Raw genomic sequence first — 23,898 nt, forward strand, 5'->3', positions numbered from 1 at the left:
AATTGATATAGATTGTAAATAGTTGAGGCCCCAGCACTGATCCCGTGGCACTCTGCTAGTTACAGCTTGCTAACCAGAAAAAGACCCCAAAATAAACTTACGACACCTTTTCAGCTCAATGTCACCACGACAGCTTTTAAATAGAAATCAGCCATTACCATCACCATCTTACAGGTAAATGTGGACAGGTTTTCAATGGAGTTTCAATACATTTTGAGATAGAATGTTAGACTCCACACACCATTTTTAATAATATAATGACTTTATGGTTAAGTAGCAAATTTCAAGCAGAGAAATAGAGTTGGTTGGAGGAGAGTGGGTTTATTTACAGCTCAGTCTGAAGAGGTGCAAAGCAGAGACAGCACAGAAATGGTTGTCTGAAATTGACCACAGGAAATGTGACTTTGAAAAGATGTGAGATCACTGTTATATATATTTCACTGTAGGAAGGTCTCTCTTGAAATAGTGTCAGCTGTGGCTCAGTGGGTAGCACTATATCTCTGAGTCAGACGATCATATCTCTGAGTCAGAGTTCAAGTCCCACACCAGAGACTTGAGCACAAAATCTAGGCTGATGCTCCAATGAAGTCCTGAGGGAGGACTGCACTGTCACAGGTAGTGTCTTTCAGATGAGGCATTAAACTGAGGGCCTCTCTATCCTCTGGTGGATGTGAAGGCTCTCTAATTCAAAGAAGGGCAGGGGTGTTCTACCTTGTGTTCAGGCCATTGTTTATTCCTAAACCTAAGAACAGATTGTCTCATTGCTATTAATGGGAGCTTGCTGTGCGCACGTTAGCTGTTGTGTTTCTGATGGTATTGCAGCATTGATGACACTTCAAATGTAGTTAATTGTCTGCAAAGTGTTTTGGGGCATCTGAAGTTGTGAAAGACACTGTGTAAATGCAATTCTTTCTTTTTATCTGAGCATTACAGTTATATGCTATATATATAGTATATATTATATAGTTTAGTTCTACATTTCTCACTTACCTTATCACCCACCACCCGTCAAGCAATTTATGAATGACATCAACCCGCTCGTCTTCACACAGGCTCATCTCATCCTCCTGAATTGCAGTATAGCTGCTAATTACTTTATACGGCTCCCCTACAACATAAAACAGGAGGTTTAATCTTCCCCAGAATATGCTGGTGAATATGTCTGAACTATTTTCTTCAGAATGGTTTAAAATATACCAGAAGCCACATCAAAATGCACCCGAAATTTACCCTGCACAGTATACTGTTCAACAACAACTTATATATATATATAGTATCTTTAACAAAGTAAAACACCCCAAGGTGTTTCATGGAAGCATTATCAAAGTTTGACACTGAGTCACATTAGGAGATATTAACACAGGTGAGCAAAACCTTGGTCAAAGAAATTTTAAGGAGTGTCCCAAAGGGGGACAGTGAGGTTTTTAAAAATTGTTCGCGGGATGTGGGTGTTGCTAGCTGGGCCAGCATTTATTTCTCATCCCTAATTGCCCAGGAGAAGGTGGTGGAGAGCTGCCTTCTTGAACTGCTGCAGTCCATGTTGTGCAGGTACACCGACAGTGCTGTTAGGGAGGGAGTTCCAGGATTTTGACCCAGCGACAGTGAAGGAACGGTGATATATTTCGAGAATGGTGAGTGACTTGGAGGGAAACTTCCAGGTGCTGGTGTCCCCATGTGTCTGCTGCCCTTGTCCTTCTAGATGGTAGAGGTTACAGCTTTGGAAAGTGTTGATGAACAAGCCTTGGTGAATTGCTGCAGTGCATCTTGTAGATGGTACACGTCTGCCACTGTGTGTTGGTGGTGGAGGGAGTAAATGTTTAAGGTGGTGGATGTAGTGTAAGAGTTTGGCACATAGAGTGTTAATGTGGGGCTGAGTAAATACCGCTCACACAGTGATGTAAGAAGCCATATGACCCAGACCCAGGAGTCAGTGTGGTATTGAGCAGAGACTGGTTAAGACCTAAGCATGGAAACAGCTCCTAGCCTGTACCCTTTACTGTACATGTGTAAATAGTTCTACTTGTTAATAAATACTTACAGTCAGCCTACTGAAGACTATGCAGACTTCTTTAAGAAACACCGTTCTGTAACCAACACCCTCCCAGCCTGGTGGCAACTGGGATCAAAAGCCCTCCACTTTGCTAAAATGCTGAAACAAACATAGATGCTGGAAGACTAAGACAAAACCTCAATGAAAATTCTGACCTGAGAGACACACCCAATAGAAGCTGAAGGTGCAGAGAAACCTCACCAGAAAATGCTCCAGAGAAAAGGCCTGGAAGCTGAAGGCAGAGATTTTTTGCAGCAGTAGATGACTCATTTGAATCCTCCTTGGAAGTCCAGCTTCAGAGCACAGAGTGCACCGAGCCTGTAAGGGTGAGCTAAATCTTTTAAAGTTCCAGGCTGCAGCCAGTCCTGTGAACTCTTTCCCTAATTCAATGTTGAAGGAAAGCCCATCACTAAAACCCAAATCCCCGGTCAGAGCCCCAACACATGGCCTCCGAACTCGTAAGAAGAGAAAAATAATTACTTATTTAAATCTCTCGCAAACGTTGCAACAGTCCACCTTGGAAAATGGCAAGCATAACTTTAAATTTGAAAGCCTAGTTACTCGCCATAGCAAACAGCAGAACAAAAGAGGTTGGCACACAGCCAATCCAGGCAGCCATCGCTAAGAGTCTTCTTCAAGAAGCTCGTAAGTAAATAAAGACTGTAAATCTTTATTTTGTGGATCTTGCCAAGACCAGCAAGTGCAGGAAATCACTTTGTCTCAGAGCCAGCGACAACACCTTCTTGAAAGCCTGCAAGCTCTTAAAGCTGTACTTACAATTTAAACATTTTAAATTGGATCACAATTCAACACTTGCAACACAATTTAGACTAACCCAAGAGCCAAACCCAAAGGGAAATGTGGCGTCCTTGAGAAGCAATTTTTCACTTAACTGGAGTACATCAGGTCTCAGTAAAAAATCAGAGGAAGCCTCTGGCTTTTATACTGGTTGGTGATCTTCCAAATCATGTTATCCTAATGCAATGCATTGATGAATCTACAACCAGCCTCAAGGAGCTTTTTACAGCCTTTGATGAATATTTTAATCTTCAAGTTGAGGAGGGTGCAGAGCTTAAACAGAGGCATAGAAAACCCTCAGCAAAGTGATGAAGAAAGACAGTCCCCGAAGAAACCATATGAGGGCACCAATAAAGTAGGGAACTCTACAAAAGTACCAAAGGAAAACTTTTTTGAAGACCCCGACATATTTCCAGAACTGTGAATGGCAAAGAAACAGACCGGTGACAGTGTGGAGCGAGCAGCTGACTGTGAATGACGGTAAGCTATCTGATGAAATCCAAAATAATCAAGCCCTGTAAAAGGGAAATGAGATAAGGTTCAAGAATTTTTGTATCAAGGTGGTATTGGAAGATTTGAAACACAAGATTCAAGCTGAGTATATACCTTTTAAAAACACATGATAAGCTAAAGTCTTCAACGAACCAAAATGTTTGAAATATGAACAAATACATTTCTGAGACATGACAAAGTAGCAGGAGGAAATAACAACCCTTAATTCCACAGTTGGCAACCCAAAGCGGGAATTAGGAAAACTCATACAGATGTACAGCCGGGCAGAACAGCAGGCAGAAAATGCACTCAAATAAATTACAACCTTGTAAGACTCTTTGAGGAACCAATGCATGCCCCTGGAAAAATACAAGGAGTTAAAAAATGCTATTTCAGATAAAGCTGTGATGGAACTATCAGTAGTGACAAAGCAATACACTGAAGCACAGAGTGAGAAGACAAGAGCTGAACAAGAAAATAAACAATTGAAAGAACAGCTAATTATCTTTCAAGATCAGATTCAAAAATAGTACATTAGCCTTCAGCAACATGATGGAATAAAGACTACTTTGAGAAGTAGAATGGAAGAACAGCAAAACAAACTCAGTGAGTAAATTACAAGAAAATTCAAGATGAAATAATCAAGCTTCGCAACAAAAAAGAAAACCTATGGAAGGACCTTCACATGCTGTAAGGATCCCTCAGATCAGAGTTTGTTCCTCTGGAATATTTCAAAGAGAAACAAAATGAATTTAAAGTCACTCTGAAAGAGCTGATGAACCAGATTTCAGAGAAGACTCAGGAATATTCAATATTCCAGGAGGAAGCTGAGAGGTTCAAGAAAGAGACTGCAGCGTTGAAGGAAAAAGTTCACATTTGGAAGGAACCTTGGAAAAATATTACATTCCCAAAGAGATATATGAAGTGATGAAAATCAACACAGGATGGCAAGTGAAGGTAGAAGTTCTCACTAAAGAATGTGAGGTGTCTCAAAAACAATTGACAGAAGTGCTGTTACAGAATGTGAGCTGGAAGGATAGCACAGAGGAATTATACTCTCCCGAGGAAAAAACAATCAGCGGGGAGAATCAACTTTCATGTACGAAAGATGAGTTTGATAAGGGAAAACAAGAACTGATGAGAACACTGGCATGTCACACACAGGAAGTACAATACTTGAAAGAAGACTTGAAGTGCTTAAATAATGAATTTGTACAAACAAATTGAACAAAGATAGATGTTCAGTTAATACTTGGTGAACTTGAAGCATCAGTTGTGTTTAGTAAACATTGTGAGAAATGCCTGGAACTGGAGAAGGAATTGCTGAAGAATCAGAACAGTTGCTTGAAAGCAGTATTAATAATCAAAACCGATGAAATTTTTGAACTCTGATCCAATCTGAACAACACAATGGACAAGATGCGAGGTTTGGAAGAACGAATCCAGACTTTGAAAGTAGAGAAGGAGAATTCTAAGAAACAGATTGAAGATCTAATGAGAACATAAGAAATAGGAACAGGAGTAGACTATTCAGCCCCTTGAGCCTGCTCCGCTATTCAATAAGATCATGACTGATCTTCTTGTGTTTCTATTCCACATTCCCATCTAACCCCGATAACCTTTGATTTTCTTGCCTAACAAGAATCTAGCTACCTCTGCCTTAAAAATATACAACAATCCCGCCTCCTCCAGCTTCTTAGGCAGATAATTCCAAAGTTGCACAACCCTCTGAGAGAAAAAAATTCTCCTCATCTCTGTCCTAAAAGGGTGACCCCTAATTTTAAAACAGTGCCGCTTAATTCTGGACTCACCCACGAGAAGAAACATCCTTTCAACATTTACCTTGTCAAGACCGTTTAGAATCTTGCATGCTTCAATCACATCACCCCTCACTCTTTTGAACCCCAGTGGAAACAAGCCCAGTCTGTCCAACCTTTCCTCATAAGACAACCCACTCATTCCAGGTATCAATCTAGTAAACCTCCTTTGAACCGCCTCCAATGCATTTACATCCTTCCTTAAATAAAGAGACCAAAACTGCACAAAATATTCGAGATGTGGTCTCACCAATGCCCTGTATAACTGAAGCATAACATCCTTACTTTTATGCTCAATCCTTCTCGTAATAAAGGATAGCATTCTATTAGCCTTCTTAATTACTTGCTGTACCCGCATGCTAACTTTTTGTGACTCATGTACTAGAATACCTAGATCCCTTTGCACCTCAGAGTTATGCAGCCGTTGTCCATTTAAGTAATACTCTGCGTTTTCGTTCTTCCTGCCAAAGTGAACAACTTCCCAATTACCCACATCAAACTCCATTTGTCACATCTTTGCCCACTCACTCGACCTATCTATATCCATTTGCAACCTCCTCATGTCCTCTTCACAACATACTTTCCTACCTATCTTTGTGTCATCTGCAAATTTAGCTACCATGTCTTCACTCCCCTCATCTAAGTCATTGGTGTAAATTGTAAAAAATTGAGGCCCCAGTACAGACCCCTGTGGGACTCCACTCATCACATCCTACCAATCAAAAAAAGACACATTTATGCATATTCTCTACTTTCTGCCAGCCAGCCAATCTTCTATCCATGCTAATATGTTACCCCCTACACCATGAGCTTTTATTTTCTATAATAATCTTTGATGTGGCACTTTATTAAATGCCTTCTGGAAATCCGAGTACAGTACATCTACAGGCTCCCCTTTATCCACTGCGCACGTTACTCCTTCAAAAAACTCCAATAAATTAGTTAAACATGATTTTCTTTTCATAAAACCATGCTGACTCTTCCTGATTGCCTTGAGCTCTTCTAAGTGCCCAGCTATAACCTCCTTAACGATCAACTCTAATAACTTCCCCAGGACAGATGTCAAGCTAACTGGCCTATAGTTTTCTGTTTTCTGCCTCCCTCCCTTCTTGAATAGAGGGGTTATATTTTCTACTTTCCAATCTGATGGAACCTTTCCCGAATCTAGGGAATTTTGCAAAATTAACACCAGTGTATCGACTACCTCATTAGCCACCTCTTTTAAGACCCTAGGATGTAGTCCATTGAGACCCGGACACTTGCCAGCACGCAGCTCCATTAATTTTCCCAGTGCCATTTCCCTAGTGATTTCAATTTCACCAAGTTCCTTTCTCCTGTTCACCTCCCAATTTACAGCTATCACTGGAATGTTTTTTGTATCCTCTATAGTGAACACAAACAAAATATTTGTTCATTTCTTCTGACATTTACTTATTATCTACTATTAACCCCCCACTGTCACTTTCTAGGTGACCAACATTCACTTTACTGACTCTTTTTCTTTTTAAATATCTGTAGAAACTCTTGCTATCCGTTTTTACATTTATGGCTGGATTCCTTCTTTATATTCTATCCAATCATCTGTCCTGCCACTCATCTTTGCGGAGCTGTATGCTTTTCCCTTAAGTTTGATGTTTTCCTTAACTTCTTTAGTTAACCATGGATGGTGGGTCCTTGCCTTAGAATTTTTCTTTATAGTAGAAATATACATATTCTGAATACTCTGAAATATCCCCTTAAATGTCTGCCACTGCTCCTCTATTGATCTATCTTTTAGCTTAGTTTCCCAGTTCACTTCAGCTAGTTCAGCTTTTATGCCCACATTGTTGCCCTTATTTAAGTTTAAGTTACTAGTCTTAGACCCACTCTTCTCCCTTTGAAATTGGATGTAAAATTCAATCATATTGTGGTCGCTGCTACCTAGGGGTGCCTTTACTCTGAGGTCATTAATTAATCCTGTCACATTACACATTACCAAGTCTAATATAACCTGCTCTCTGGTTGGTTCCAGAACATGCTGCTCTAAGAAACTATCTTGAAAGCATTCTAAGAACTCATCCAAGCTACTACTGCTAATCTGATTTTTCCAGTTTATGTGTATATTAAAATCACCCATGATTATTGCCGTCCCTTTATCACAAGCAAACAATATTTTCTCTTGAATACTTTGTCCTACACTATGGCTAGGGAACCTACCTGTAGACCACTCCCACTGATGACTTATTTCCCCTACTATTCCTCATCTCCACCCAAACTGATTCTACATCCTTATCTCTTGAACTAAGGTTATCTCTAACTATTGAATCAATGCCCTCTTTGATTAACAGTGCTACCCCTCCATCTTACCTAGCTTCCTATTCTTCTTGAATGTCATGTACCCTTCAATATTAAGGACCCAGTCTTTGTCGTCCTGCAGCCATGGCTCTGTAATTGCTATCAGATCGTATTTATTTACTTAATTGTGGGCCATCAATTCATTTACTTTGTTATGAATGCTACATGCATTCACATAGAGAGCCTTCAGTTTTGTCTTTTTGTGCCTTGGTAACATCTAGTCTTGGCTGCTGATATATTCTTAGGTTTTTTCTCTGTCACTTCCTGCCATTCTCTGACCCTCATTTCTCATATTACTATTTTGCTCTCCAGTCTTGATCTGTGTAGACCTTGAATTGCTACCTCTACCCAAGCTTGATCCCTCAGCCCTCTTGTTTAGTTTAAAGCCCTCTCTACTTCCCTAATTATGCGATTTGCAAGGACACTCGTCCCAGCACAGCTCAGGTGTAAACTGTCCCAATGGTACAGCCCCCACTTTCCCCAGTACTGATGCCAGTGTCCCACAAACCGGAACCCACTTCTCCCACATCAGTCTTTGAGCCACGCATTCATCTCTCTAATCTGATTTGTTCTATGCAAATTTGCATGTGGCTCAGGTAATAATCCAGAGATTATTACCTTTGAGGTTCTGCTTTTCAATTTGGTACCTAGCTCCTCATACTGAACTTGCAGAACCTCTTTCCAAGTTCTACCTATGTGAACATATATGAGTTAGGAGCAGGAGTAGGCCACTTGGCCCTTCGAGCCTGCTCAGCAATTCAATGAGATCATTGCTGATCTGACTGTAACCCCTGGTAACCTTTCATTCCTTTGTTTATCAAGAATCTATCTACCTCTGCCTTGAAAACATTCAAAGACTCTGCCTCATTGCCTTTTGAGGAAGGGAGCTCCAAAGGCTCTCTACCCTCAGAGAAAAAATTTCTTCTCATCTTTATTTTAAATGGGCGGCTCCTTATTTTTAAACAGTGACCCTTAGTTCTAGATTCTTCCACAGGAGGAAACATCCTCTCCACATCCATCCTGTCAAGACCCCTCAGGATCTTGTATGTTTCAATCAAGTCACCTTTTATGCTTCTAAACTCTAGCGGATACAAGCCTAGTCTGTTCAACTTTTCCTCATAAAACAACCCACCCATTCCTGGTATTAGTTTAGTAAACCTTCTCTGAACTGCTTCTAATGCATTTCCATCCTTCCTCAAAAAGAGAGACCAATAATGCACACATTACTCCAGGTGTGGTCTCACCAGTGTCCTGTACAACTGAAGCATAACCTCCCAACTTTTATAATCAATTCCCTTGCAATAAACGATAACCTTCTATAAGCTTTCCTAATTACTTGCTGCACCTGCATACTAGCCTTTTGAGATTCATGCACTAGGACACCCAGATCCCCCTATATCTCAGAGCTCTGCAATCTCTCATCATTTAGATAGTATGTTTATTTTTTATTCTTTCTGCCAAGATGGACAATTTCACCTTTTCCCACATTATACTCCATTCGCCAGATCTTTGCCCACTCACTTAACCTATGTCCCCTTGTAGCCTCCTTATGTCCTCAACTTACTTTCCTACCTATCCTTGTATCATCAGCAAATTTAGCAACCATACTTCCTGTCCCTTCATCCAAGGTACCCCATAATAGACCAGTTGTCAAAATTAAATCCCGCAGAATTAAAAAGGGCAGAGGCAGCATGGATATAAAATTGGCTGAGGGACAGAAAGTAGAGATCAATAATGAATGGCTCCTTTTCAGGCTGAAGGGAAGTGTTCCCCAGGGATCAGTATTCATATCACTACTCGTTTTGATGCTTTTTTCTAAATTACCTGGACTTGGGTGCACAGGACATAATTTCAAAGCCTGCAGATGATCTGATAAGGGTATAAGGGTGATGACTCTAAGGGCCCAGTATCCTGGATCACCTGCCAAGTCGCACTTGAAAGAGGTGTGGGTAGAGGAAACTGCTGTCCCACAACTCTCATTTATGATGTTTGTGTTCAGGCTCTGGTGGTGGGACTTGAACCCAGGACCTAATAATTCAGAGACAAGTGTGCTGCCAAACTGAGCCACAGCTGACACACCCCGAGGAATCGAGTAGGAAAGTAAGAAAGCTATGCTAAATTCTTAGAAAACATTGGTTAGGCCACAGTCCAATTCTGGGCACCACATTTTAGGAAAGATATCAAGGCCTTAGATAGGATGCAGAAGAGATTTACTGAAATGGCAGCAGGGATGAGGGACTTAGTTATGTGGAAAGATTGGAGAAGCTGGGGTTTTCCCCTTAAAGCAGCAAAGATTAAGAGGAGATTTGATAAGCATATTTAATTAAAACCATTCATGATTTTAAATAAGGAGAAATTGTTTCCAGCAGCAGTAGGGCACAAATTTATGATAACTGGCAAAAGAACCAGAGGCGACATGAGAAAGCTTTTTTTTACACTGCAAGTTCTGATCTGGGGCTGAGTGTTCACGAATGTTTGAAGTTGGCAAGTTGGGAAGGCTGTTAAATAAATGAATTGGATCCTGGTCTGAAACGGTGATGGAAGCAGATTCGATATGACTTTTCAAAAGAATTTGAAAAGACAAAAATTAAAATGCTATGGAAAACGAGCAAGGGGGTGAGACTAATTAGATAGTTTTGTTAAAGAGCCGAAACAGGTGAGTCAGTGTGACACACTGACAGCTCACACACTAATTGCTGAGCCTACATACACTGGTGCCACTGTGTAGTCAAGGTTGGTGCTGTCTACTTTCTGGTAGCTCCATGTGTAGTGGTGGCTGCTGAAATCACCGATGTAAATGGCTGGAAGATTGGCAGTTGGTAGGGCGATGGCTAATGTTTTTGTCAGCAGCTTGTAAATGTTCATGTTAGTCTTCTTGTCCACTCTGGTTGCAATGGGAAATGATGAGCACTCAATAGGATTCTTCAGCTTTGGTCATCAGTTCACCGGTGATGTATGTGGCCATACTTTATTTCGTACGTCAGCCATAGCACTCTTGCCTCTGAAGTCCGAGGTTCCCCAGGTTCAAATCCCAGTTCAAGGCTTTAGCACGAAAAACGAGGCTGGTACTACAGTGCAGTACTGAGGAAGTACTGAGCTGCTGGAGGCGCTGTCTTTCAGATGAGACGTTAAACCAAGGCCCCATCTGCCTGCTCAGGTGGATGGAGAAGATCCCATGACACTATTTCCAAGATGAACAGGGGAGTTCTCCTGGGTGTCCTTGCCAATATTTATCCCTTAATTAACATTACAAAACCGATTACCTTATCATTATCACATCGCTGTTTGTGGGAGCTTGCTGTGCGCAAATTGGCAGCCGTGCTTCCTACATTACAACAGTGACTACACATCAGAAGTAATTAAATGGCTGTAAATCACTTCAGGATGTCCTCTGGTCATAAAAGGTGCTATATAAAGTCTTTCCTTCTTTTGGGATGGGCACGCCATCATGTGAAACTCAGCTTTTATGCTTTTATGTTTTTCAGGCCAGAAGGCCTCTTTGGGCTTTCAGATACTGATCATTTGCAGGAATCCTGGCTGAAATACCTTACTCCTCATCCACAAAATATTCAGCCTACCCTGCCTTTGGTCACCTTGCTCAGCAATAACCAAAGATCAGAGCTGATACCTTCTGAGCTGTACTGATCACAGTCACAAGTGACGGGTTAACCCTGGCCCAATGCAGTATGTTTGTGCTCGAGCACACTGCACTGCGCTAAACTACATTAAAATAATAAAGACAGGAAGAACATCAGGTTCCTAACATCTCTCTACAGCTCAGCTTAAAGGCTGCTGTCTTCACTTTTCAACATGTTTCCTCAACATTATCTTCAACTCTTCATCTCCCAGTTCAGGTTTATTGACTGTCTTCATGTCCGTCATTGGCACCTGGACCACAACAACTGGATCCTCCCCCTCCCACTGCAAGTAATGAATGAACTGAAAGAGTCCAAGGAGCAGTCAGTGACCAGCCAAGAAACATTCTGAACAGAACTGAATGTCCAGGTGAAATTGTCAAACTTATATAAGATTTCCGCAGATAACCTTGAGACAAAGACAACTCAATTTACCAGAGTAGTTGCCGAGACAAATGAAAAGGCTTAGAAGCTCGATAAACAACTGGAAAAGAAGAAAGTTATCAAAAATTTGACTAAAATTGTAAAACAGATGGGAATGAAGGTTTCATTGTGGAAACGTGAATGTCCATATTCATCGAGACAACCCACACAACAAAGGAAGAAAAGAAAGAAGCGACAGGGAGACGAGCACAATGCTCGTCCACCCCACAAGAAACGATTTAGAGTAGCAGCACCCACTGATCAACACAACAGCCGAACCAACCAAGTACAGTTCAACATTAAACAATGGAAGAAAAGAATGAAAGCAAACCCAAATGCCAGTCCAACCTCCAAGCCAACAACAAGATTCAGAAGCACAGAATGGTGAACGAGATGTGGAAGGGTTATAAGTCCTCCAGACCACTTGAACCTCTAACTCCAAGGACTTGAAGGGGGAGATGGAGTACTGAGAATGTTGTAAAAATGCTAATACAGTAATAGCAATAATGCAGTAATAGTAATAATGTGGTAACAACATTGTAAATGTATGAGACTGATAACAATGTAAGACATGAAATAAACTAATGTAACTCCATGGGATAAAGACTTGGGGGAGGTGTAGTATAAGGGTCTGGAATATATAGGGTTAATGCGGGGCTGAATATAGTACTGGCCACACAATGATGTAAGAAGGCACATGACTCATTGATCAGGAGTCAGTGTGGTGTTGAGCAGAGATGGGTTAAGACCTAAACATGGACATAGCCCCTAGCCTGTACATGTGTAAATAGTGGGGAGGGGGTAGAGGTGGGAGGGAGGAGGGGGTGGGGGGCAGGGGAATTGGTTAGCTCAGTTGGCTAGGTGGCTAGATTGTGACGCAAAATGGTGCCAAGAGCATGGACTCAATCCCTGTACCGGCTGTGGTATCTCATGGAGGACCTGCCTCCTCACCTTGCCCCAAGCCTGTGGAGTGCCGAGCCTCTAACTATGTGTTATCAAAAATTCTCTCTGTCTAATGGAGGGAGATGCTTATGGTCCTTGGGGAATATGGCTAAGATGATGATAATGACAACGGCATGTATAAACAGTTCTACTTGCCAATAAAGACTTGTTGGAGCTGCACTAATCCAGGAAAGTGGAAAGTATTCCATCACACTCCTGATGTGTGCCTTGTAGATGGTGGACAGGCTTTGGGGAGTCAGGAGGTGAGTTACTCACCACAGAATTCCCAGCCTCTGACCTGCTGTTGTAGCCACAGTGGCCGGAATTCTCAAAGGAGTGGGAATCGCTGTCAGAATGCCGTTCCGCTCCTACTTTTCTGCGCCACGCCGAAGCTCCGTGCTACTGGCCGGGACTTCTCCAGAAATGCAGAGCATACCTTCACTCCATGTAGCGCTGAATCGTTGGAGGAAGACAAGCCGCGCCCTTTTTACAGCACTCGCTGCCATATTCTATAAGTGTTCACTAACACCCTGAAAATGTGAGACATTTAAACAGCTTTTCAGTGTGTTAGCGTATGAGTGTCTGAGTGAATGGGTGACTGTAGGTGGGTAAGTGAGTAGGGTGGCAGGTGGGTAGGGTGGTGAGGTTGGGTCAGGTCAGGTGATGGCAAGTCAGGGGGGGATTTGGGGGGGTCAAGTTGGGTCAGGGGGAGTAGGGGGTTCTGGGGGTAGTTGGGGGACAGGGAGGGAACTAGGGGGGTCAGTGTGAGTGATGGGGGGGGTCAGTTGTATAGTTACCCAGGAGTTAGATTAAGATGTTTCGGTCTAACATTTCCTTGGTAACGATCCAGATAAGTAAGTCAGAATGTCCAAAATCTCCGACTCTAACTCAGAGTTGAAGATGTTTTCGGAGGGTCCCAGGGAGCAGGGGAATTGTCCATCGGAAGTTCAAACTTCCTGGGCAACGCCCACAGAGTCAGTGCATTGGGGCTTCCAAGGGGTCCCAACATGCATCTTAAGGGATATATCTTGGTCTCCGACTATCCAGAGACTGGAAAATCTGGGCCAATATGGCTGATACAGTTCAGTTTCTGGTCAATGGTAACCCCCAGGATGTTGATAGTGGGAGATGGTTAGATTCTCTCTAGTTGGAAATGGTCAAAGCCTGGCACTTATGGTGCGAATGTCATTTGCCACTGTAGGATATGGAATCTGTAGAATGGAGAGCCGTAGTTTATGATTGAGACATGTGTTGGCTATCCAACTAGAAGGGTATATACACATCCATATATAAATACTAAAGCTTGACTAAAATCCCAGTCCACCATGCTTCTGAGACATTGGGAGCAGGGCTGATGGGAGAAAGTTGTTTTTCTGTGAGAAGTAATTTGTTTACAGACAGTCTTCAGAGCTGAGACATAGAAAGGTTATTGAAAAGGCTTCAAAATAGGCCTTATATAGGTACACCTTACAGTTATGTCTGTCAGTGCCCCTGAGATTTGATAAGCACAACTAGCTAACAAAACAATTAAAGCACTTAGGCTTCATATGTGGAAAATTGCCCACTTAGTCGACCTGAACTGACTTCTGCCGAAGAAATCGGCAAGCGAGTGTCTGCTCCCAATTCAGTGTGTGATGATGGAACTAGAATTGTATATAAATAGACAGTGACTTCTGAATTTCAGTCCTGGAGGTGAGAGAGGGAGGTGATCTGGTCAATCCCAGAAAGCTGCAATAAACACAGACCTGACCAGTTGTGGGTGATTGTTGGGCACAAGCTCCTTGTAACTCCATGGGTAGAATTTTCCCCCCGTTGGGGGGTTGTGCGGGGGTGGGCACAGACCTGATCAGTGCCCCCGATTGGGTCCGCACCACCATTTTTTGTGGGTGGGCCAATTAAGGCCTGCCCAGCGTGATGCGCACCCGGGAGCGCTGTGCGCTCCCTGTGCGGGCGGGGAGGTGGGGGGGGGGTTCCCTGACATCACTCTTTCCCACATGCGCACAAAAGTGCACAGGAATCTCCCTGAGGCACAGAGCTGCCTCAGGGAGGTTAGTTTAAGTTCCCAAAATTTTAATAAAGAAATGAAAAAATTTTAAGACATGTCCCCTCATGCGACAGTGTAAAAATTTTTATTCAATTTATAAACACTTTATGAAGCCTCATTCCGCCCATGGATGAGGTTCCATGAAAAATGCAAAGGCCGCCTGGGCTCTTTGCCTGTCTGCCAACCTTAAGGTTGGATGGGCAGCTCAGTTTATTAGTTTAATTGATATTTAAATGGCCTTAATAGGCCTTTGACAGTTCGGCGGGCACACAGCCAACTCGGCTGCGCGCCCGCCAAACTGAAAATCTAAATGGCACGCGGTGACATTGGGACGCACACCCGACGTATCCTCGCGTCATTTTACACCTTGGGCGAGCAGGCCCCACCCCCGCTCGCCGAGCCGAAGATCCAGGTGATTATTTCTGTAATTTTCGGGTCAGAACTTTAAAACCTGTTAGGACTGAGAAAATTCTTATACCACATCACCCAAGCCTGGATATTGTCCAGGTTTTGCTGCATTTGGACATGGACTCCGTCAGTATCTGAGGAGTCACGAATGATACATTGTGCAATCATCAATGAACATCCCCACTTCTGACCTTATGGTGGAAGGAAGGTCATTGACGAAGCAGCTGAAGGTGGTTGGGCCTAGGACACTACCCTGAGGAACTCCTGCAGTGATGTCCTAGAGCTGAGATTATTGACCTCCAACAACCACAACCATCTTCCTTTGTGCTAGGTATGACTCCAACCAACGGAGAGTTTTCCCCCTGATTCCCACTGACTTCAATTCTGCTAGGTTTGATGCCACACCTGGTCAAATTCTGCCTTGATGTCAAGGGATGTAATTGGTATGTTTAAGATGATTAAAGGATTTGGTAGGATAGCTAGAGGGAAACTATTTTCTCTCAGGGGGAGTTCAAAACAAGGGGGATAAAAATAAAATTAGAGCTAGGCTGTTCAGGGGTGATACAAGGAAGTTTAAATTTTTCCAGGGCGCCTTGATGTCGCATTCGGTCAAATGCGGCCTCGATGTCAAGGGCAGTCACTCTCACCTCACCTCAGGAGTTCAGCTCTTTTGTCCATGTTTGATTCAAGGTTGTAATGAGGTCCTTAAGCCTGTCTGCTCTGAGTGCCATTACTGTGCTCCATCAGAATCACACCTGCTTCAGAGTGCCGAAGAGTTTAAGCCCCAAAATCTCCATTATTTGACTCACTAGCCAGATTTCTGCTGTACTCCCAGCACAGTTACAGAAGTTGAGCGTGAGCAGTTCAGAGGAAGCTGCCAGCTAATGGAAAAGTGGTAAGCAATAGGTGAGATCGCTTCAGGTTGAGTAACTTCGGAAGTGGGATAGAGAAGCTATAACGGTGATGTTCCTGCAGAGGCTCAGGCTGCTGGTCCACACAGGCTACTCTCACCTTCATAATTAGGTTCTTGCTCCTCACTCTCATCTGGGCTTTCAAGGGGTTCGAGGTAGGAGGCTGGCAGCCAGCCACGTTTACCTTCCATTTCGCAAAACCACCAACCTGCAATGAAACACAAACTTTGCATCCTTAGGTATTAAAATAAAATTGGGAATTAGTTATAAAATTAGAGAATTAATAAACTGAAACTACTATTCAGGACTGAGGAATATTTGAGAAAGACCCAAAGGTAAAACCAATCAGAATTCACATTCAATCATGTTGAAATTCCGGTTCATAGCCATGGCAGCAAACATTATAATCTAGAATAAAACAATGTATAAAATCAGGAGCAGAATGGTGATGAAGTAGCTCTCATTCTAGTAGGGCTCAAATCTACATCATATCATATATATGTTATATAAACAGCAGGTCATGTAGGGAAGGAATGCACTGTGTAATGAAACACATCCAGTGCTGACAACAACCACATATACCTTCCTCACTCCCCCAGGGTTCAGGTCTAGGCTCCAACTCTTCTTTATTAAAGTGTTGAGAGGGCAGTAAGTTAGTTTGCAAATGACACCAAAATTTCTGTAAAGGTTAAGACTGTGGAGGAGTCCAGTCCAATCCAAAATAATTTAGATGTGCCAGTGGAGTGGGCCAAACAAGGACAAATGCTGTTTAAGAGGGATTGAAGAAGTCAGGTTTAGTCAGGTTGCTGTGGCTTCACAGTGCTGGGTAGGCTTGATGGACGAGCTGGTCTTTTTCTGCTCACTTTTTTTGCACGTTTATAAAAAAATGGGATCATTAAGGTTCAGGGCCCCCTAGGTAGTTTCTAAGTTAGTCTTGTGGTCAGGTACTTGACATTCACAAAGGGAAATTCTGAGCAGAGCTGATGCATGGGAAACAATGAGTAGGAACTATGAGTGGTAAGGTTTCCACTTCTGAGGAATTCTCTTTAATTCTTCTTCCCACCTCATCAGGTGCTGCAACGATAGTTTCACCGCAATGATGACATAATTTTCCTGAGGTCATAATGGTGATCCTGACAGGAGCGTACCGTGTAATAATCCCCCTTAAACAAAAAATACCATCTCTCAAATGGGACATTACACCAAGACCTCATCTGCCTCTCAGGTAGATGTAAAAGGCCTCATGACACTATTGGAAGAAGAGCAGGGGAGTTTTCCCAGTGTCCTGTCACAGGAACATAGGCCCAATGAGCCTGCTCCACCATTTAATTAGATCCTGGCTGATCATCTACCTCAACACTATCTCCATTTCCCACACTTTCTCCATTTCCCTTGATGTCATTACTCTCCAAAAATCTATCGATTTCTGTTTTGAACATACTCAATGATTGAGCTTCCACAGTCCTCTGGGGTAGAGAATTCCAAAGGTTCACTACCCTCTGAGTGAAGAAATTCCTCCTCATCTCAGTCTCAAATGGCTGGCTCCTTATTCTGAGATTATGGTCCCTGGTTCTAGACTCACCAGCCAGGGGAAACATCTTATCTACATCTACTCTGTCACACCCTGTAAGAATTTTGTAAGCTTCAATGAGATCACTTCTCGTTTTTCTAAACTCCAGAGAATACAGGCCCAGTTTCCTCAATTTCTCTTCATAAGACAATCCCACCATCCCAGGGATTAGTCTGGTGAATTGTTGCACTCCCTCTATGGCAAGTATATCCTTCCTTAGATCAGGAGACCAAAACTGTGCACATTATTCCAGATAAGGTCTCACCAAGGCTCTATACAACTGCAGCAAGACATCCTTACTCCTGTACTCGAATCCCCTATGATGAAGGCCAACATACCATTTGCTTTCCTAATTGCTTGCTGCACCTGCATGCTAGCTTTTAGTGACTCATGAACAAGGACATCCAGATCCCTTTGGACATCAACACTTCCCAATCACTCACTATCTAAGAAATATTCTGCCTTTCTGTTTTCTCTGCCAGAGTGGATAACTTCACACTTATTCACATTATATTCCATCTGCCATGTTCTTGCCCATTCACTTAGCCAGTCCAAATCCTCTTGAAACCTCCTTGCATCCTCCTCACAATTTATATTCCCACCTATTTTTGAGTCATCAGCAAATTTGGAAATGTTACATTTGGTCCCCACATCCAAATCATTGATATAGATTGTGAACAGCTGGGCCCCAAGCACTGATCTTTGTGGTACCCCACTAGTCACATCCTGACAACCTAAGAATGACCTGTTTATTTCTACTCTCTGTTTTCTGTCCATTAGCCAATTCTCAATCCATACCAGTACATAACCCCCAATCCCACGTACTCTAGTTTCGTTTACTCACCTGTGTGGGACTCTATCAAAAGCCTTCTGAAAATCCAAATATACCACCTCCACTGGTTCTCTTTTATCTATGCTACAGGTAACATCTTTGTTGTAGGGTGGCTGAATTGTACTATTAGTGATAAAGTTGATCCGCAGACACTTCTTGGGTGGAAACATTAAGTTTATTTGCAACACGCTCAGCAGCAACTACACGTGTGCTTTCAACTCCAACTCTATCTCTACACTGACGCTGAGGTAGCCTGCGCTGCTCTCCTATTGGTTACTACAGATCATGTGATCTTCCTTAACAAGTAGTATTCTTAAAGGCACATTACACACTAAATAAAACCATAATTACTACATTCCTCCCCCTTTAACTTGGCTGTACATTTTATATTTACAAGTACATATTTTTCAAGACAGCATAATATTTACACTGGGTAAGGAGTTTATAAGTTCAGTCTTTCAGGTGGTTTCTTGGTACATGTGGAATGTTTCAGCTCCACAACTTCAGATTCTTTGTCAGGAACCTCCTTTTCCAAAGTTGCCTGAACATCAGGTGCTTCGGTGGGCACTTGCAGTTCCGTATCCTCAACTCTTACAGGAATATCAGACATGTAAGTCCTGGTTGTGTATCCTCAACAGGAAATGCAGACCCGGTCATGGTCACTGGTGGAGTCAAATCTTGGTGATTTGTCTTTCTCTTCCTTGAATGGTCCACGTGTTTATGGATGATCCGGCCTTCCACCTCCACATGGTAAGCTAGAGGTCCAGTCACTGCACTTATTTCACCCGGTAACCACTTTGGTCCTTCCCTGGAACAGCTTTTTCCGGTTGGTGAGTGGGGGGGGGGCGGGGCCCACTCGCCGGTGCATAAAATAACGCGGGGTGACATTGGGCATGCGTCCCAATATCTCCCCGCGTCATTTAGATTGTCAGTTCGGCGGGCGCCCACCGACCTGTCAACGGCCTATTGAGGCCATTGAAAAAGTAATTGAAGTGATTGATGGACCTGCCCGTCCAACCTTAAGGTTGGGGGGCAGGCAAAGAGCCCAGGCGGCCTTTAGAAAAACCATGAAACCTCATCTACGGGCGGCATGAGGTTTCATGAGGGTTTTTAAATTTTCAGAATATTTTTGAATAAAAGTGATGGACAAGTCCCAGCTCATGTGACAAAATTTTATAACTTCAGCTGATCTCCCTGAGGCAGCACTTAGCCTTTAGCCTCAGGGAGATCTATGCGCTCTTTCGTGCGCATGTGCGATAGAGCGCACTCCTGGCTCAGGGAACACCCGCCCCCGCACAGGGAGCGCATAGTGCTTCCGAGCAGATTGGCCCGCCCATGCAAAATGGTGGCACGCCCCCAATTGGGGGCGCCAATCAGGAACCCGCCTGCCCGTGTCCTCTCCCGCACAACATTCCCGATGAGCGGAAAATGCTGCCCCTGATGTTTTTCACGTATACCGGCTCTCCCACAGTAAATTTCTTCTCATGACTATGCCAGTCATGTCTATTTTTCTGGCTTCCCTAAATCCTTTCCATCTTTCCCCTCTAAATTTGGCATTATTAAGCTCCATCTCGAACTGAGACGGCGTTTCAACAATAACTCCACAGGTGTGACACCTGTTGTTGTATGAGGGATAGTCCTGTAATGAAAAAGAAAGCGTGCTAGCTTGCTTGCCAAGGAATCGCCTGTTAGCTTTTTCATGCCTGTCTTGTATGTTTGAACTGCCCTTTCGGCCAGTCCATTTGAGGAAGGGTGGTACAGTGCAGTTTTCACATCAGTGATACCGTTGAGGCTGATAAACTGTTGAAACCCAGCGCTCATAAATGCCGTGCTGTTATCAGAAACGACTACTTCTGGTAATCCGTGAATGGCAAAACTCTAATGTAGTTTCTCAATTGTAGCGGCCGACATTGGTGACTTCACCTCATGTACATCCAACCATTTTGAATAGGCATCAAGAATGAGCAGAAACATTGTTCCCAAGAAAGGTCCAATGTGGTCAATGTGTAACTGCACCCAGGGTCTACCTGGCCACTCCCATGAATGTAATGGAGCTGTCACTGGCAACTTTTGCAGTTGTTGACATTACACACAGTGCTTTTACTAAACTCTCTATTTCGTCATCCATCCCTAGGCCACCATAGATAGCTGCGTGCTGTTATTCCTGGATGGGCACTGTGTAGTTCAATTAAAAGTGGCTCCCTTCCCTTTGGGGGAACTATTATTTGTGCTCCCCACAATAAGATGGATGATTATTTCATGTCTTCTGTTGAAGTACGGTTTCATTTCTTCAGATACGGGCTCCTGTGACCAACCATGTAGCACTCATTCTTGTATCGGAGATAGGATTGGATCCTGACTTGCCCAGTCTCTGATCTGTCGAGCACATACTGGCGAGGAACCTAAGAAATTTAACAGTAAAACAAGTTCCTGTGGAACTGGGGCATGCTCATCATTTTCCTGTAAAGGGAAGCGACTAAGGGCATCGGCGTTTGCAATTTGATTGCCATGCCTATTTACAAAAGTGTATTCATATGCTGCCAGAATTAAAGCCCATTGTTGTATTCTTGCCGAGGCTATGGGTGATATAGCCTTGTCCTCACTAAACAATCCTAACAATGGTTTGTGGTCTGAAACGATTGTAAAATGGCGGCCATGTACATACTCGTGAAATTTCCTGATACCAAAGATGATGAACAGGACTTCTTTTTCTACCTGCGAGTATCCCTTTTCCGCTGAGGTGAGCGTTCTTGATATGTAACCATTCCGTGCCATCATCTATCCGATGAGAGAGAGCACTGCTCCCACTCCGTCAGGAGATGTGTCACATGTCAGCACCAATTCCTTCGTCTGGTCATAATGCACTAATAGATTGGACGAGTGCAACAATTGCTTCACCTTTATGAAAGCTTCTTTCTGGGGCACCTCACAAGACCAACGTTGGTTCTTTTTGAGGAGAGAATGCAGGAGGGCCAGCACTGCAGACAAATTGGGTATGAACAGCCCATAATAGTATTTCTGTAGCTTCTTTCTACATGCCTCCTTCTTTCTAGCGCAGGCGTTAATCTTGGCCTTCATTTTGACTTCACTATTGGCCAAACTTCTCTCAGATGCCAGCTCAACTTATCTGAGCTCAGTGGCTGAGTCTCTCAAAATTTCATTATCTGTCTGCTTCATGGGAAATTCTGTGACTTTTGCTTCCAGAGCCTCTTTAGCTTCATTTAGCTGATTCTTCAGCTCTTTGCTAGACAGCTAGCTTCACTGAGCTGGCACTGCCTTGGAGTTTATCCAAACTCCTGTCTCCTGGCTGTATCCAGCTATATACAACTTCCCAGGCTTCCCCTGAGCCCTCTTCAATCACCAGGGCTTCCCTTGAGCCCTCTTCCCATTTCTTCTGCTGTGCTTCCATTCTATTGTTTGAGACAGTCTTCATTTCTTCATGTTGCTGAATGGTTACATGTTCCTTTTGTATTTGATCTTGAAGGACAATCAGCTGTTCTTTCAACTGTTTAATTTCTTGTTGCCCTCTGGGGTCTCCTGTTGCCCTTGGTGGAGTTGCCCTTCCTCTGGGGTCTCTTGTTGCCTTCCACAGAGTTGCCCTCTCTCTGGGGTCTCTCATTCTCTTCTGCAGAGTTGCCCTCTCTCTGGGGTCTCTTGTTCCCTTTGGCAGAGTTGCCCTCTCTCTGGGGTCTCTCATTCTCTTCTGCAGAGTTGCCCTCTCTCTGGGGTCTCTTGTTCCCTTTGGCAGAGTTGCCCTCTCTCTGGGGTCTCTTCTAATTTTCTGTCCATAGCCATTTTTCTTGTATTTAACTCTTTAAATGTATGGTCACTTTAAGAGTCTCTGCAGCTGTCGGCTTTTCTCTGCTGTGTTTCCTGCTCTATTCGAGTTTTGGCGAGATACCCGCGATTGTGGGCCTTCTTCTCCTTCAACTTTGTAAAACTTCATTTCCTGTTTGGAAAAACCACAGCCCCGATTTCTTCCCCCTTTTCTGGGTGATTCTGCAGGGTTTTTTCTTTTTTTTTAATGTTTTGCTCACCCGTCTTGTGGATTCTCACTCAGCGCTCTTGCGATTTTGGTATTATTTTTTAAATGTCGGGGGTGCTCCAGGAGATTTCTCAGCCATTTGGATTGGGGCCTGTTTTTTCTTTAACTTAAAGCGACAGCATACCTGGTGAGTATATCTTCCTTTCTTTTTAACTTGATTTCTTCTGTTCAATCCTACTTTATCCTCATTGCCAGTTTGTTGTAGGGTGGCCGAGTAGTGCTATTAGTGATAGAGTTGACCCACAGACACTTCTTGGGTGGAAGCATTAAGGTTATTTACAATATACTCAGCAGCAACTACACGTGTGCTTTCAACTCCAACTCTATCTCTACACTGACGCTTAGGTAGCCTGCGTTACTCACCTATTGGTTATTACAGATCATGTGATCTTCCTTAACAAGTATTATTCTTAAAGGTACATTACACACTAAATAAAACCATAATTATCACAAACCTCAAAAAACTCCAACAGGTTTGTCAAACATGATTTCCCTTTCCTAAATCCATGTTGACTCCACCCAACCATATCATTATTTTCCAAGTGTCTAATTATCACAACCTTTATAACAGATTTTCCCTACTAATGTTGTCAAACTAACAGGTTTGTAATTCTCTGTTTTCTCTCTCGGTCCCTTCTTAAATAGTTGGGTTACATTTGCTAATTTCCAGTCTGCAGGCACCATTCCTGAATCTATAGAATTTTGAAAGATAACCACCAATGCATCCACTATCTCTATAGTCACCTTCAACACTCTGAGATGTAGTTCATCAGGTCCAGGAGATTTACCAACCATCAATCCAATTAATTTTTCAACTACCATCTCTTTATCAAAACTAATTTCTTTCAGTTCCTCATTTTCACAACTCCCTCAGTTCCCTGGTGTTTTTTGGAGATTTTCTGTATCTTCCTCCGTGAGGACAGATGCACAAAGTAATTGTTTAGTTTTGCCACCATTTCCCTATTCTCCATCATAAATTCTCCTGTCTCCACCTGTAATGGACCCACATTTGTCCTTTCTAATCTTTTCCTTTTTACGTACCTAAAGAAGGTTTTATAGTCCACCTTTAATCTTTCTCGTTAGCTTGCATTTATTTTTCTCTTTCTCTATCAGTTAATTGGTTCTCCTTTGCTGGATTCTAAATTGGTCTCAGTCCTGAGGCTAACCACTTTTTCTGGTAAACTTATAAGCCACTTCCTTTGATCTGATGCAATCTTTAACTTCCTTTGTTAGCCACAGTTGATTCACCTCTCCTGTTGGGATTTTGTGTCTTTGAGGAATGTATATTTGTTGTATACCATGTAACACTTCTTTAAATTCTAGCCATTATCTGTCTACTGTCAAATCTTTTAATGTATTTTCCCAATCCACCATAGTCAACTTGCCCCTCATGCCTTCATAGTTTCCTTTGTTCAGGTTTAAGACCCTAACCTCAGAATGAACTATATCACCTCCAAACAAATGTAAAATTCTATCATTATATGGTCACTATTTCCTAAAGGCTTCTTTACAGCAAGATTATTAATTAGCCCTTTGTCATTACATCGTACTAAATCTAAAATAGCCTGATCCCTAGTTAGTCCAAAATGTATCCATC

General features: G+C 42.8%; 1 protein-coding gene across 2 annotated transcripts in view; it reads right to left on the bottom strand.

The window, feature by feature from the left end:
- The window catches only part of ncf1 (neutrophil cytosolic factor 1), a 130,561-nt gene that overhangs the window by 29,429 nt on the left and 77,234 nt on the right, over positions 1 to 23,898 (bottom strand). For both annotated transcript variants that reach the window (XM_078548756.1, XM_078548755.1), the window contains exons 7-8: positions 15,955 to 16,062; positions 991 to 1,108 (exon numbers count right to left, since the gene is read on the bottom strand). In XM_078548756.1, the coding sequence (XP_078404882.1) occupies positions 991 to 1,108; positions 15,955 to 16,062 (226 nt within the window). The remainder of the gene's footprint in view (positions 1 to 990; positions 1,109 to 15,954; positions 16,063 to 23,898) is intronic.

Source organism: Cetorhinus maximus, chromosome 9 (assembly GCF_964194155.1).
Source record: "Cetorhinus maximus chromosome 9, sCetMax3.hap1.1, whole genome shotgun sequence".
NCBI classification, from domain to species: Eukaryota; Metazoa; Chordata; class Chondrichthyes; order Lamniformes; family Cetorhinidae; genus Cetorhinus; species Cetorhinus maximus.